This window comes from Gambusia affinis, linkage group LG09, assembly GCF_019740435.1.
Source record: "Gambusia affinis linkage group LG09, SWU_Gaff_1.0, whole genome shotgun sequence".
Taxonomy (NCBI): Eukaryota; Metazoa; Chordata; class Actinopteri; order Cyprinodontiformes; family Poeciliidae; genus Gambusia; species Gambusia affinis.
In genome coordinates, this window is record NC_057876.1 from 24,890,517 (window position 1) to 24,907,620 (window position 17,104).

A 17,104-nucleotide genomic window follows, 5' to 3' on the forward strand; every position below is an offset into this window, starting at 1 on the left:
AATAATTAAACAAGTTTACCTTAAATACAAGGTTCTCAAGTGTGGTTACATACACACTAACCTGGAAACAAAGTTTTCCACAGACTTTTTTAGGGAAAAAAATGACATGACTTTTTTTCTAGGGTAGCCTTCAATCTAATATTGAATCCTTCAAATGGCCCTCAGTCTTTAAAACTTTGAGAATCCCTGCTTAAATGTCTTTGTTGACTGGTGTGAAACAAAAACTCAATTCTCAATACTAGAGCCCAACATTTATCATAACATTGATAAAGTAAATAATGAAGTAGTGAAGTGAAGTAATGTTTCTCCTCATTAACATAAAACCATTTAGTAGTCTGCAAATGCAATGATGCTCTCTCCAACAAAAAAAGAATCAAACAAGAAATAAAAATCACTTTTCCAATAAGGGTAAAGGTATCAACGTTGATCCATAATGTCACATCACATTCACTCATTGCATCAGAAGATTTTGGAGTGATTGTATTTTTGGTTTTAGGATTTATGTCCAAGTGACAGAAGCACCCTTTGGATGAAGTCAAAGGTGTACTTCAGTTGTTGAGGGTACTCCAAATTCAGAGTATAAATAAGTCCAAAGAGCAAGCACATGGCATGTGGAAGATTCCCAAGATCATTCATGACAAGACTTCCTTCCAAAATGATGGCAGTACTTGAAGACTGGAGGTGCAGTGAGTCAGTGGAGGCCTGCCTGTCCTCAGGAATGATGGTCAGGATCCCAATGGGGTGTGAGACACGTCTGGGTCTTCGCAGTCCTAACAACAATAGAAGCAACACCACAATTACATATCAACATAACACTTCTTTAGGGTGACCAGACGTCCTCTTTTTCCCGGACATGTCCTACTTTTCAGACCTAAAAAATGTCTGGGGGGAATTTAAAAATCGTTAGGGATTTTGGTCAACTGCCTCAAAACACATTACATAGCTTACAGTGCATTGTGATTACATTGCCACTCCGTTCCACTACTCCATTCCAGGTTTCTTTGTATGGCAAAGAAATCGGTAGCACATGTACACATGTTCCCCCGCCCCGTCTCCCCCATCTCCACCCCCCGTTGGCGCATGTGTGTCCGCCGATTCTACCCCCCGCCAACAAAAAAAGAAGTGTCCTCCTTTTCAGAAACCCAAATCTGGTGACCCTACACTTCTTCATCATGGCTGCTTCTCCTACAGTTTACAGCTGCCCTACCTATGGCAGTCTACTCATCATAAGCCTTCTATAACAGTACAGCGGCTTTTTAACCCCAACATCTTTATCCTTATCCCTTTTCCTTTTTTTGTTTTGCGCCCCGGACAGCTTTTTTGCACTGCCGCTCCATCTTGTTGCCACTAAATAAACATGATATTTTCGACTAACGTTAGTCCCAGGCATCGCTAAATCATTACACATAAAGTTAACCTCAAAACCTGGACTTACGGATGAATTATACGGCCGAGATAACGAATATAAGTTTGCTAAAAAACAGTGGGACTTACCGTGACAAAACTTAGCTGCAGCAACCGCCGTATTGTTGACAGTTTGGAGCTTCTTTCAAACACGTCGTCACTCGTCAGTGTCCAATGCGCATGTGCGTTCAACGAGAGCTGCCGAATGATGCCGAGTTTTTTGCTGGTTATGCAGATGCGTTTTGCTCACTCATAACTCCAAGTTCGGGTTACTTGCTGCTGATGAGTTTGATTACTTGCCTCAGTAGAAAGTTGTCTTTGCTAAGTTTAAGTTAGTATAGTCAACAGAATAAGCTGGAATGAGTTCAGGTCACTTTTCTTTTTGAGTACACTTTACTTTTACATTTTACAGTGCAGAATAAAATATGAAGCTTTTACACTATCATCATAGTAGTTGCATCTATGCACATGCACAATTTTCTACATAAAATATTGAACCAACTTTTGATTACATATTTTGCCATCATCAAAATCTTAGGAATGTTAAATCACAGTCATTTTTGAAAACTGTATTTTTTTTAGATTTATTTTAAACTAAAAAAGCAGCGTTTCCAAATGTTTTGCAGCAACTTCAATTAATCTGTCATAAGTGCAGTTGGTGATCAAAGCCAAAATATTTCTTAATTCAGGCTCAGATAGAAGCCACTTGAAAAATTCTGATTGCAAGAAATGTCTTAATCCTATAAAGCCACAGCAACCCCATATGTTGCTGATATTGGGCATATTAAAGGGACAGAAGCACAAAGACATTAGTAGAAGTAAATATAAAACTTGAGTTTAAGATGTAGGTAAAACTTGAGTTTGCACATTCAACTTATTCCAAACCTATGTGCAAAGGCAGATTGGCTACACAAGAGTCTCTGCAAAGCCAAGTGCTGATGCAAATTTTATATTTAAATGAGGCACTTTTCTTCCATTTAAACGAAAAATCACCTATATTTATGTAAATCATAGCCAGAGCAAACAACCTCTCTTTCTTGAAAGCCAAAATTGTGACATGAATATTTTGCTGGAAAAAACAAGAGCTGGCAAAAGCCTTTCACAATTGTGGCTCAACAAAAAATAAAAACACAAAATTGGCAACAGCTGTATTGGTCGGGGAGTTTTTTCTGTCTTCTGGTAAGGTTTCTCAGATATTTACAAAAGATATTATAATTTTGAAACATTTTCTCAGTCTTTCTTAAAATTGTTGGTTTGTTTTTTAAACCAGAATACAACTCTTATGATTGTAAAAATAGTACTAACAAGCTGAGATTGATAAATTCAAAGCAACTCTGCAAAGAAGGTCCATTAATATTGCTTGACTTAGGTGAGGTGCTCTAATGAATCTATGCTGTATGTCCCTATTGCATAATTAGAGATTAGGGACTGGCAAGAGCTTGGTTATGATTTAATTGGACACAAGAAGGCATGCTGATGTTAGTGAATCATCATCACTTCTATCAGTGTCTACATATTGTTGCATGGAATTGGGACTCATTATTATTGTGTCTCTGGTAAGAAATTGTATCACACATATACGTTTTGCAACAGTGGTGACAAGCTTTTGGCATATTTAAAAAATATATTTTGCTATAGCTATAAATCTAATTGCAGATCCTACAGCACTAGATTCCCTGGAAGGCAGTACTGCAGCTTTGTTTACGTGAAGCTGTTTATCTTAATTTGTGGTATAACACAAAGCAGATATGTAACTATGTGCTGCCATAACATTATATAAGAAAGATGATTTTGAAGGATGGTTTTTAACTCCTAAACATGTCTTAATTACACATGAAATGCATATAAAAAAATTCTTACTGTGTTCTGGAATTTCTTCCTGTGAAAAAGATTGAATATGTAAAAATAAACCTTGGATATACTTCCAAATTCCACTGGTGCACCTGGTTGTAAAATGTTGTCTACAAAAATAGTGTAGACATTCTCCAGTAGTACTTAACAAGTACTATTGGCAACAGCTGTAGTGGTCTGTGTGAAACTTGTCTGAAAGGTATCGATCAGCTGCTAGGGAAGCTAAATGTTTTCTGCTGAAGTCTTGTGTGAAGTTGAGTCTAACCTGGAGGAGGTGGAGACGACCGTGTTTTCAACACTATTGCTGCAAAATATTGTTCAGTCCAACTTATTTTTGTTAATATACGGCTTTAGTTTTATTGAAAAACACCCAGTAAGCAGTGGAACTGTTGAAAAAATATTTCCATAATTCTGCCTGCATACTGTTCTGGTCTGTAGGTGTTTTTCCCCCCTATACACCATTTCACATGAATTAATCTATCTACAATTTTTTGGGTTGAACTGTGGACTTGTATCTTTATCATCTTTCTCTCCATGCTGACCCTGTGCTGAACCTGTGACACAGCCAATGTGTATCCTGCCTCTTTCCCTATTATAGCTGGGAAACGTTCCAGCCCATGCATGATACTAAACAGGTAGGGAAATGAATGACTTAACAAAGACAACCACAGGAAAAAGCCCCAATCCATCTAGATTGAGATTGTTGAAAATCACCCAGAATTTGGATGGCCTTTACAAAGATGTTCAGATAGCTGTGGGCTCCCAGTTACTTAGTTACATTAGGTTTCTCTTAAGGCTGGATTTGATGCTTTGGGGAAAAATAGATAAATTGCTATGGATAGATTTAGATATCATAGTAGCTGACATTGTGCAGTTTAACTTGGAAAACACATAATCCTATAGTTAACTGTTATGCTTTTAACATCTCATAAATTCCTTTAAATTATTGCACCAGCACTTTAGTGGGAAGGTGTGCTTTCAGACTGTTTTTGGAGGACCTCTCTTTAGTATCCTGCCAGATCTTTTTTTGTCAGCAAAACAAACAGAGAAAAAAATGAAGGAGTTTTAAAGTCCTATTTAAATTAAGACTTTCCCTGAGGGCATTTTTTGAAGAGTGGATATTTTACCTTTAGTTTTAAAAGTAATTTTTATTGAGACATGAACACAAATATTTGAGCAAAGTCCTAAAATAACTGGTTTGAGAAAATGACAAAAACTATTATTAAAATAATAATAATAATGACGAGAAGCCTTATTTTCAGATTTTATCACCAAAGTTGCTCATGTTGACAAGTGCAAATGATGAAAATAAGAAGTTTATTTTACAAAATACTGCAGTACATGTGAGCCCATCCTTGAGTCCATTAGTACAAGAAGTAATTATGCAATGTACATGTTTTATAGCTGTTTCTTCTTTGTTGTTTATGTCACAAGTTGCATAACACTAAATGTACCATCCTCTGCCGGAGGCATTGCGGTGTATTTTGTTACACTTTATAATGCAGATATAACAAGTTTTTGCTCATTTTGCTGTCGGCCTCATGCAGGGGAATGTTAGCTGTAAGTGACCACATGACGTACCGGTTCTGACAGCTACCCATATGGTTGAAGCATAACAAGATTTTTTATTCAGGGAATGAATGAGGTCAGAATCCTCTGCTGTCTCCAACCTCTCCACCAGGCTGACCTTCCCTGTCCAAACTCTGTATCTCACTTGCATGTCACTGGAAATGTTATCAAAGGGAATGTCTTGTTCAGTCTCTGTACTGGCTGACTTTTACATATGAAATATAAAATATGAGGAGAAATCTTACATGTGTTTGAGCTATGTGAGTGTAAGCAGGCTTGCTGATTAATTATTAATTAATTTATCACAATAGACATTTTTTGTTTTTGCAGATGTAGATATTGTAGTATGATTTAGCTTTGTGCCTTAGGGCAAATTGTCTACTTTAAAAGCAAAGATCTAATTTTGCAGTGAAAACAGATTTACACAATGTGGTACTAAAATATCAAACAGAAGTATAAAATTTGCATAATTGTTTAATACATTTATGTTAATGCAATCTTCTGAGAAGGAATTGCTTGATAATAGCAATTTAAAGTTCTCTTTTAATAATATAAGTGATTATGATGATTCTTTAACTTTCACTGTGTGTCTGCAGGGACTTTCTGCATTTATGGTCACATGAATGTCAGCGCTGCAGGCCAGATGCCGGTGATGGAGGAGCTTGTCAGTGAGAGGTGAGAATTAATCAACGTTTATGTTGTGTAATCACTGTCATTGTGATTAAGCTTCCTAGAAAGAATCACACTGCATTGTGCACCACACACAAAGAAAGTTACTTAACTCCGATAACTTTTACAATATATCATAAATAGTACAAATATGAATAACTACTGATCATAAAAAAGAATGTGTACAGATGGTGACAAGTTTGTTGGCTTCCTGAGTAAAACCACATTATCAACTTCAGCCATTACTGCAGTTGATAAATCTCACACAAAAATAAATAAATAAATTGAAGTTCATATATTTGAGGAAATAAACACCAAAGTAGCACTACATTGCATCTCACAATACAATGTATTGTACAAATGACAAGTTCTCTAAAATATACTAGCATTGTAACCACATTTTGCTTTTTTAAAGTCTTTCAAAGTTTTTTTTAGAACTTCCAATCATGAGTTTATGATTTTCCATTTCCTCTGGAATATAAATATGATGTGGCACAGAGACCCATTTCCTTTAATAACTGACCAATATTCAGGACAAGGACTTGAGTTTAAAATGAAGCCACCCACATTGAGGAGGGTATGCAGGAGATTTAAGAAAATTAGAAACCTGCACCAAAAAATAATAATTTAATGTTACCAATTCTCCAGGAACCCAGTAAATTATATCTACATGTCAATCAGTGAAATGTTCTTTTAGATTTTTCCCTGATTGAATAGAAATATTGTAATCAAATGTTAGCTTTTTCACTGAGAGTAAGCTACTGCAATTGAACATTACTAAAAATAAATAACTTGTTATTGAGTGTCAACAAATTGGTCTTTGTCAGATACATGTGTGAAATTGTCTGATATGTATTTTCATGTAGTCTATTCTTCCATAATGCTGCTATTTTATATATCAAGACATAAACTACCATATAATAGCACACAATATGTAAGTGGTCATGTTCTTATGTCAGCTCAGCTCAGTGACCTTAATTAACACAGATGCTATGAGGTATTATTTTTTGAGATCTTGTGCTCTCTGAACTGAACATCCACACTGATGTTCACATGCTTACTGGGTGTCAAAGAAAATATAACGTACTATGCTATCGCATCTCTGTAAGATGTTATTGCAAAGTGCAAAACAGCTTGTTGTATGGCATATCTGTGAAACCTTACCAGAGGCAGTTAAATCCACATAGATGTTAAGCACTTGTTTGGTGTTTGTTGATGATGGGAGCTGTGTAACACATTCCTCCACACCATAAAATTCCCATCATTGTCATCCTAATGTGACCAGTCACTGACCCGTAATGGTCTGTATTCACTCTCAATGCAACTGCAAACAGGTCAAACAGGGAACTTTCTAGTTTTCAGCTTAAGAAACAAAACAACTCTTTAAACAGTTTCATTTGTTCACTTGCATTCTTTATTATCAAGAAGCTTAGATGAGGAGCTTCTTCTCTAGTTCTCCTTTGCATTGAAAGAAAATCCTTTGGTTCTTGTGTTGAGAACATATACTATATAATGCTAAAAGCTTAACGGGTCAGAAAAATGGGTTTAAATTCATCTTAATTCATAATAAGACGTATGTGGTTTTTAAAAATGTTAACATTGGCAGTTATAAACGTTTTCAGTGGGAGATTCAAGTATTCATAAGTTTTAGCTTGGGTCTGTGATCACTTACCTCTGCAAATACTGGGGTTTACTGGAACTTTACCTCATCTGCTCTTTTTCTCTTCTGAGAGCAAACAGTAGATTTCTATAGTCACTTGAGTGTTCAGTTCACTTTAAAAGCTTAGCTTGTTACTTGTTTTATTTTATTCTATTTGTGTGCAGTACTTGTCAAACAAAAACACTAAATGTTAACTCTTTTTTTCTATTTCATATACGTTAAAGTGGTCAAGTTTTGTTATTCATAGGGTTACCATGACATAAAATTAAAAATGCCTCAACTGCAGAATTTTATTTTTTTATCCACAATCATTCATGTCCAGATCTCAGTACCATCAAAAATAGATTTAATAACCTATCCTCAATCTTTATGGACATAAGCTTGTGTGCAGAAATAAAGCTGGATATGTCCTTCAGCAGTCATTTAATTTCAGCACAAAAACACAAATAAATGTATTAAATGTTAAGTTACTTATTTTAGTGTGCACTTACTATCTTTGTCTTTGTGGTAGAACTGCAGTCATTGATAGTGTAGTGTCAAGTACAGCAGTTCAGAAGTCTGCTGCTCAAAAATGAATTGGCAATCCTTATTCCTGCTTCAGGCTTATTCTCATCTTCTTAAGGAGCGTTTGGCTCTACTGAGGAAACAATGGGCTTTGTGGGATTTCTGCTTCACCACTCACTGCCTCTGTAGTCGTTTTCCCCCTCAGGCTTGTTGATTTCATTTGAACACAGATCACGTTAAAATTGTTGGGTGGTATTTTTTCTGCTTTGGATTGTAAAAAAAAAAAAAAAGCAGTTTCCTCTGCTTGGTAAAGTTTCAAGCATTTCAAGTTGCAGATGAGAGATGAGAACTTTTTTTTACTAGCCACAGTTTGCCGGTATTTTTGTCACTGTTGCTTTGACACACAAAGTGACGGTGAAAAGAGAAACGGGTAGAGGACAAAAGTGACACGCATTGCTTCAATACGCCAAAGGTATACTTTTGAGCATTTTACTCCAACAGTTATACCAAGTGTTATTTTATATTCAGATGTGAAATTATACTCTCGTAATATATTAAAACAGTAAATAATATTTTCATACTGAATGCAGTTTTAAGGTATTCATTATTTTCAAATACTGTATATGTTGTTGGGCTATGACCAGCTTTGTTTACTACCACTCCCCTGGTTTACCAGGAAGTCCCTGACAACATGGAAGTTAAATTTTTTATGCATGTAGTTTGAGGAGTACTGACCACAACTTCAAATATTTTAAGATTAAGCCAGACCTTCAGAATGCATGTCTGTCTGATACTGGATTCTTCAGTAGCATATGACGAAATTGAGTGACTTGAACCAGCAGGAGTGACTTATGGTTTACTTTCTCCTCAGTTGGTGCATTTTCCATCATATATGCATATTAGAGTTAAAGTTTGCCATTTGTGTCCTTCATATTAATTAAAAATGAAAAACAAAAGGATTCACATTCTTCCTGAAAACTGAAAATCCCTTCAATTTTGTTGACTTTGCTTAGCTTTAGGAATAATCTGATGGATACACTGAAGTGTGTGTATTAATGAAAACTCTGAGAAAATGTTTGTGTCCTTTAGTCTGGTGGCATATGAATAATAAATGTAGGAGTATTTACGCAGTGATGCCACACTGGTGTTTAATTTTATGGAAATCCTGCTATTGCCTTTAAGAAACCAATGACAGACAGTTTTGTCACAAATGCAGAAGTAAATATATAGCACTGCAGGGCACTAATAATTTATTATTTTCTCATAAAAAATAATAATAAAAAAAACATTTATAGTGCAGTTATTTTTGTGTTGTGGAAGTTCATCCCTCAAGTTTGGTTCATGCAGAGTATAGCTGAATAATTTATGTTCATAATTTCTAAGCCTAATTTAACTCCCATTCCTGACATAAACCATTCAGGTTTATCAGAATTATTTTCATTCTATTACCTATGGGTTTGTATTCAGTGTCTGAGACAATATTTCCTCAAAATCAACCATCTTATTTTATTTCATAAGTTGCAATACACCTTCACATTTTTTTACATGCCACAAATCAAAATGTAAACAAATATTTTCACTTTATTGTATTAAAAGCAACATCTTCAGTATGGCAAAAATAATAATTTTGCATTTATCTATGAATGAAAAGCCTGGAGATGAAGAATGACACATATCATAAGTAACTTTCAAATGGCCAGATTTACAGACATCTTTGCAAGTCTTAGAAACCAGATATCCAGGATGTGCTAGTAACTTCATATACCCATTGGGCATTCTTGTTCCTGATTCCTTAATGGCTGGACACATGTACATGCATCAATTATTAACACAGTAATTATTGAGAGAAAACATATTCATTATTTATGTAGTTTGTAGTTTTAAAGTTTGACATTTGCTGTATTATTATTGTCCAGAATGACAAAAAAATATTTTTAATTAAGCCTCCATTCAATACAATTCAATTCAATTAAAGGCTGAGAAATCACAACAACAACTTGATTTGAAGTGAAATTTACAATAAACCCTTCCGTTTAGTGATGAGTGCAACTCCAAAGGAAAAAGAATAATCTGTTTCAACACTCTTCTTCTACTTCTCATTCAAAGTGCAATAAATAGAAATTCACATTTACATGTACTTAGTTATTACATATATTTATTAAGTATAGAATAGTATAGAATAGAATAGAATAGCAGTACTTTATTCATCCCAGCAGTATGAATTAAGTGTGAATATTGAAGGATTAATTTGTTCAAATGTGATCTTAGCATCTGAACAAATAAATTAATAGTTTTTAAGGAGGGGTAACATTAAACAATGTAACATCAAAGAATCCATTTGGCAGCTTTACAAAGTAAATTTTTTTTTGTGTCATCTCATCAGTGGAGCCTGTTGTCATTTTGTAGCTATTAATTAATCAAATGTGTTTGTTTGACAAAATCTCACAGAGCCCCTTATTTATTGGTATTGAACTTGACATACTTTAATATTTAGAGCAGTATTTTGTTTGAAAATTTTGAAAACAATTATAATCTTTCTCATTTGAGTGTTGAGCTGTCACAGTATCTGTCAATATTATTTTAAAACTATTGCTTAGAAAAAGAAAACCAGTAACTGTCAATCAATGCAGTGTGCACACAAGACTCCTGCAGACTGATAATTGAATTCAATTAGAAGCTGTGTCCAAACTTTTGGTCTGTACTGTATATTATATTTTACATTCAAAGATATCCAACGAGAACATTTACATATTTTTTGTCATCAAAGTTTCATGAATATTTAATTACCCAAAATAGCTTATAACGCAAAACATGAATCTGATGTTTATGAAACGACACATCTTAGCTTGTTATCTAGGTGAAAATATACATTTTTCATGTCTCCTATTTTTTAAACACTGTTTATGATCACAGTCTCTTGTCACCTTTAATTCACAAGTACATTGCATACATAGGTAGAAGTGCAAATTATACAGTCCTGCTGAGTGGGGGGTAAAATTCATGCATTAGTTATTGATGATCCAAAATTTGCATAATATACACTTTAATAGGAGAGGTGCAGCATTTCTTCTCAGTTGTCTCATTATTCAAATGTCATATATTGCTGGTTAAAACTTTACATCCTAGCTTCTGTTTTATAGCAAAACAGAATTAGATTTATTGAAGTTCTGTAATGACATGAAATCATACAGAATCCAAATTGCACCAACACAGGTGTTAAAGCTGATTACCAATGGAAATCACAGAGGTTGTTACTCAGACTCATTGTTTCTGTTAAGGCAGTAGGATGGTGGAAAAAAGAAAAAAATTCTTGATGTTTTATTCATAGCAGACTATAACATGATCAAAACCCTAATTTGGAAGATACTTAAAGCTCCTTACCTACAGATGGTAGGGGGAAATTTGATTTATATGTTATTTAGGTGAAAATAGAACTGTTTGTATGCACTGATGATCAGTTCAGAGCCTGATATAAAACAATGGAAGCTGTAAATGTCAGTCCAACATCTGAAAAGTCACACATCACAAAGATTTGATGCCTCTGCAGGAGAAAGGATGACACAGCTGCCTGTTTTAAAGAAGTCCATGACACACATCACATAGATTAGCTGCAGATTCTAAGTGTAGAGAAATTCATTGCTACTTTGAAGAGGAGCTTATTCACTCACCTCTTACTGTGGGTTTTATGATTTTGGCTGCTGATTAGTCACATATGAATGCGCTTAAGTTGCCAAAGCCACTGGTGTAACAAATTAGTTTTTATGTTTTACATGCAGCAGTGTTGAATTTGCTGTGGTGGTTGTGGCTGCATTTAAGCCCATTTTTTCATGGCCAGAGTAGGTTCAAATAAAGACAAATTGCTGCTGTGCACTTTAGATCCGGAATGGGTGATTAATTTCAGATGAGTATCTATCACTGTATGAACTAAATCATTCTGAAGGTATATTTGCTAATAAATTCTGAATATAATTTTCTATAAGCTGCTAGTATCAGCAATCAATACATCTGAGCAATAAATTGCATGTTATTCTGACATCTGACCCTATGCTCTGAATACTTATTATCCAGAATGACAATAAAAAAATATATATATGCAAGTTCTCGTATTGGTCCTGACAAAGACTATTTAGATCAACAAAAAATATATTTTAGAAATAAAAAGAAAAATTGAAATATGAAATAGAATAAAAACACTCACACTTCCAGCTCTAAAGAAAATAAAATCTTATTTTAAGTTCAAAGCCTCTCATTTCACCAAAAACTAAATCCTTCTTATGTGCAGATTATCTTCTACATTTTTATAAAGATATTTCATAGTCAGACCACTTTGACTGTACAAAATGTTGGTCAGTTGTTTTATAAACAAAGACACTTTACCTTTGACTTCAGGAAATAAATACAGAAAAGTTGACCTATTTAATACTATGAAACACTTCTAATGCTTCTAGGACACTAACATCTGTGTTAATTGTGGTATTTATTACAGTAAAACCCCATCCAACAGGCTGGATATCTTATTAAACTAAAATACTGACAAATTATAAAACATACTTTTGTAAAATTATTAATGGATAAACGTACGACCTTAGCTTAAAGGTCAATACTTTCTTAAAAACTTATTTCTGTGCTTTCTTTTTACAATGAACTGACATTGGCAGGCACACAACGATGCTACTGTAGCAACACACACAGCATTGCTGGTTTTCATATGAAAACTTAGGTTTTTAAAACAAAAGTATGTTTGATTTTAGATTTTATGTTTAAAATCATTTGCATAGGGATGTATTTTTTACCAGAGCAGTTTAATTGTGACTCCTCAATACTCCTCTGTTTTGCATAGGTTATGTCAACAGACGTTAATGTCCTCCAATCTAAATTTCATCTTCTGTCAGTCTTGCTTGAGTCTTGATTTCATTTCAGCTTTTCTTTGAGTGCATTGATATACTGGAAAGAAAAAATAATTCAGCATAACTCATATTATTGGCTCTAGTATTAGAAACAGCACTCTGACCTTTGTTGGAGGTTTTTGAAAGCAACTTTTTTTTCTTTTCAATAGCTGTTCTTTACAGCTCTCTATAGATTTTCTATTACACTATGTTGGCTGAAAAATAACTTTTTTTTGAGTGTGTACTCAAAGTAAAAGTAAACAAATATATGCTACTCACTCAGCAGATTCTAGCATAGAGGTTGAAAGAGCTGCTCTTTTGTTTTTGGACCATGCTGTTGGTTTTGGATCTCCTTTTCTATCTGTAATTTAAGAAAACAGTTTCTTGGCATCCTCCTGCCCCTAAATGCCCCCTAGGCTTTGTCTGCAGTCTTCTCCTCCCAATCCACTTACATCCATTTTTTTCTTGATGAAATTTATTGGAATATATTATCCTTTCTGGATTAGTTCTCAAATCTAACCATTGTGATTCCTTTCTTTCTGGGAAACTGCATTAGACGCAGATTAAACCCTATTTGCAGTTTGCTCAACAGTGGGGGTTTTTCAGGGGAGGGGCTGGATTTGCTGAGACATCTGCAGATGTGATGTGGCACTGTGAAAGACATAATGATGACTAAAGAAAGGTAGTTCTCTTTGTGGACATTAAAACTAGTGCAGAGCAGGAAGTCACACTGAGTGTCCAGTGACATACAAAAAACAGATTCAGCTCATCAGGTGTTTCCACCCTGCTGCTGCCGTTCTTGGTGTGGGAACGTTTGATTTACTTTTCTTCTTCTCACCACATTTGATGTGTTCCTGGAAGTTATTTTTAAACGTTTGACTGCATGCTTCATTGTAGATATTTTACCTAACATTTAATCCAGCCTCAAAGATCCAGTCTTTTTTATTCATAATTGGCTTCAGGTCATTTGAGAAAGTATCCAAGGGTTTCAGTCAAGAAACTGATGCACTATTCTGTTTAAAAATCCTACTTATACATAGTTATATTCTTATCTACTTATTAAGAAGAAAGTAATTTATAAAAATACCAATCTTTTTTTACACATTTAACAACTGTAATAAACTAAAATGTACACTAAGACTGATGTAAATGTTATTTAATGCTTCTGGTAGCTACAAGTTCTTGGCATGAGTCTGAGGAATATTTGCCCTGCTCCTTACCCCTCAACTGTGAGATGTTTGAGGAGTGTCTTGTATGTAAAGCCAATTTCAAGTCACCTCACAGCACCGCAAAGTGATCAAGATCTGGACTCTGACTTGGTCCCGGAATTTCAATTTCTTAAATCTTGGCCGGTCCTCTGTGGATTTACTGCTGCACTTTTTGTAATCAGGAATGATACATGCAATCACGTTTTCATGATGGCAAATTTAAAATATGGCAACAAAAACAGGAGGAGACTCACGGGAACAGGCAAACCTTCAAAAAACCTGACCTTCTAATCAAGACTGTTAAAATGAGACAAAAAAGCAAACGTATAAATGTGTGTAAATATAATGAAGTTGGATACCTAAGCACTGAATGTGCTGCTGTGATTCAATAAAGTCTGCCAATAAAAAAATACCATATTTATACATAATTCCAAACCTTCTAAGTACTGTATTATGTAAATGTTACAACATCCAGTAATGCCCCGCAGGTTTTCACATAAAATATTTGCATTTTCCTGTAAGACATTCATCATCCATCACCTCAAACAACACATGAATTCTTCACTGATTTTCTCTCTGTACATTCAATTATAGTAGATTTGCATCAATTTGTTGAATCTCCATTTGTGCTGTTTAGTGTCTCTGCTTCCGTCTGCAGACCGAGGAGGCAATATTGTGCAGTGTCACTTTCATTCACAGACTCTAATTCATTCAGCAGCTGCTTACGTAATCTCAATAAGAAATCCTCCATACATGTAAAAAAGTTTGGTGGCTTATGAGGCTAAACATGTACACAGAGAAGAAAAATAAAAAGGAATAAAACAACAAGCAAACAGGAGGCAGTAGTTTTCATTTAGCTGAGGTTGGATCAGATCTGTGGAGCGAAGCATGCTAAACTCTCCAGTGACAAAACTGAAATCTGTCAAGCCAGCTGATCTGTTATCCTCCCTAAACAAGGGAGAGCCTGCAGGAGGTGCAGAGTGTGTCTGGATTCTTTTCGGTCTGAGCGCTTCATTATACACTGTTGCAACCGGTTTCCATTCATGCCTGACAAGGTGATTTATCCCACCTGTCACTGATAGTAATTCCAGGCACATGCAGCTTCAGACTCCAGTTTTCTCCTCCTCTTCAGAGAGCAGCATGAAGCTTTTAAAAAAATCTCTCTTAGGCCATTCACACACATCCCATCTCTTGGCATCCTCTACAGAATGTTATGTTGATGTGGGTGTATTCACCTATACAGACCAGTATGCGAGAAATTTGCAGGCATAGTTCAAAATTAACAGAATAGAAAATAATTCACAATGATAACATTTGTATTTAACTTTATTAAAAACTTCTATTGCTTTCCTAAAATGGAAAAGCTGTTTTATTTTTCACCAACTTCTTACCTCAATTATTTTTCTGCTCTCAATTTTTTTGTGTCTACAAGAGTTGAGTCACACTTTCTTTGAAAATGCTGCTATACTTAGCTGAGTTCAATGAATGGATGTGCAGAGGGCTGCTTTTATGAAAAGTGGCTGGATATTTGTGATTTTACTTTTTGATTATAAGACTTTATCAAAGTGCATTATTAGTAAAAGACAAATACTGTGAGTAATAGCAGTTGTTTGTTACTCATACTGCTGCATGTTGACGCGCAAGATGTAACCGACAGCTTCCAGTTTAGTATTTTCAAAATAAAAGCTCCTCCAGACTCAATACATAGAATAGACATATTTAATCATTTCTTGCGCGGCCCGGTACCAATTGGTCCGCGTCCCGGTGGATGGGGGCAACTGAGATACAGTACACATTGCATATTGATCTGTTTAGCTAACGTAAGACTGTGTAGCAGACAGGCTTCAAGGTGTAGAAGTTGTATCAGTTCTGCCATTATGCTGTACTTAGCTAACACGAAGCATGTGTTTGTGAGACGGCCAATCATGTGACCACGTAGAATGGGCATCAGCCAATGAAAAGAGGCCCTTCTGGTAAGGTCCATTGACAAACGTGCAAATTACTCTTTTGAATGTAATTTTATTTTTGAAAACAGACATGAAGTCATATCTCAGACTAAAATAGTTCATCCAAGTAAAAAGGGTCTGATAATGCATTTTGGATATTTTATGCATGAATCAGAGGACAGTTATCTGTATTTAACCGACAAACACAGATGTAGATAATTTGTTTCTGCTGGACAAGATTTGCATCTTTTTCTGCTTGTATTTTGTACTGTCTGCCTTGTGAATGTGAGGCAAAAATTAAGCACTTTGTGCAAAGAGGATTAAAAAATTGCAGAAAAAATATCCTATCTGTGGGTGCTACCTTTCCAAACTTGGAGAACACTGGTTTGGTTTGTGAACAGAGCATGTAACGTGTCCACACCCAGGTAGTTGCCAAGGAATTTAATGTACATTTTAATCATTTTGTTCAATATTTCCAAATTAGCGTCTTATGAAGTAGCAGTGATAATACGTCTGAGACACTGGAAGACTTGACCGTGATAAAAGAAGTTTATACTTCAGCTTCCTATTTCTTAATTTAAGAGAAGTTATAAAAAAAGATTGGCTGGTAATATAAAAAAAACCTGTTTAAAAATAATTAATGCAATAAGCACATTTCTGATTTCATGTTTTACAAATGAACAAAATTGCATTACAAGATTGACATACTTGCAACAATTTGTAACTATTATTTAAAGCAGCAGCTTAAAAACAACATATTTCTTTCTGTGAGCACAAAGAAATAACTGACCTGAAGTTATGACATTTCTTTTTCCATTGCTGACATTTGCTAATGTTAGCCTCTAAGCCCCTGCAGTCTCTAGGTCCCCTGCTCCCTTGCTGATCTCACTTAGTTTTTTATAGTCCAGACTATTTCCAAATGTAAAGTAGTTTCCTAATAAACAGGATTTTATTAGCTTAGAAATGGCATTAAGTGGCCCTTCTTCACATTACGCATTCCATAAGTAGTGGCGGTTTTTGCTATTTTGTATATCTGTTTTAAATAGACAAGAACCACTGTACTGTGCAGTAACATTGTGAAAAGGTCAGTTTTAAATGTTAAATGCATGACTGTAAAAAACAGTTCCTCTAGACCAGGGGTGCACAAAGTCAGTCCTCGAGGGTCGGCATCCTGCAGGTTTTAGTTCTCTCCCTGGTTTAACACACCTGGATCCAATGATGGCTCGTTAGAAGGGCTAAGAAGAACATTGACATGCTGAAAAGGTTGTTACTCTCACCAGGGAGAGAACTAAAACATGCAGGATGTTGGCCCTCAAGGACCGACTTTGGGCTCCTCTGTTCTAGACTGTTGGTATCTAACTCTAAAATAAGCATAAGCAAAAAGTAATGAAAAACCTTACCTATGAA

General features: G+C 35.1%; 1 protein-coding gene across 3 annotated transcripts in view; it reads left to right on the top strand.

The window, feature by feature from the left end:
• The window catches only part of htr4 (5-hydroxytryptamine receptor 4), a 137,438-nt gene that overhangs the window by 41,560 nt on the left and 78,774 nt on the right, over window positions 1–17,104 (top strand). For all 3 annotated transcript variants that reach the window (XM_044127247.1, XM_044127245.1, XM_044127246.1), the window contains exon 2: window positions 5,421–5,499. In XM_044127247.1, the coding sequence (XP_043983182.1) occupies window positions 5,444–5,499 (56 nt within the window). In that variant the 5' untranslated portion in view covers window positions 5,421–5,443. The remainder of the gene's footprint in view (window positions 1–5,420; window positions 5,500–17,104) is intronic.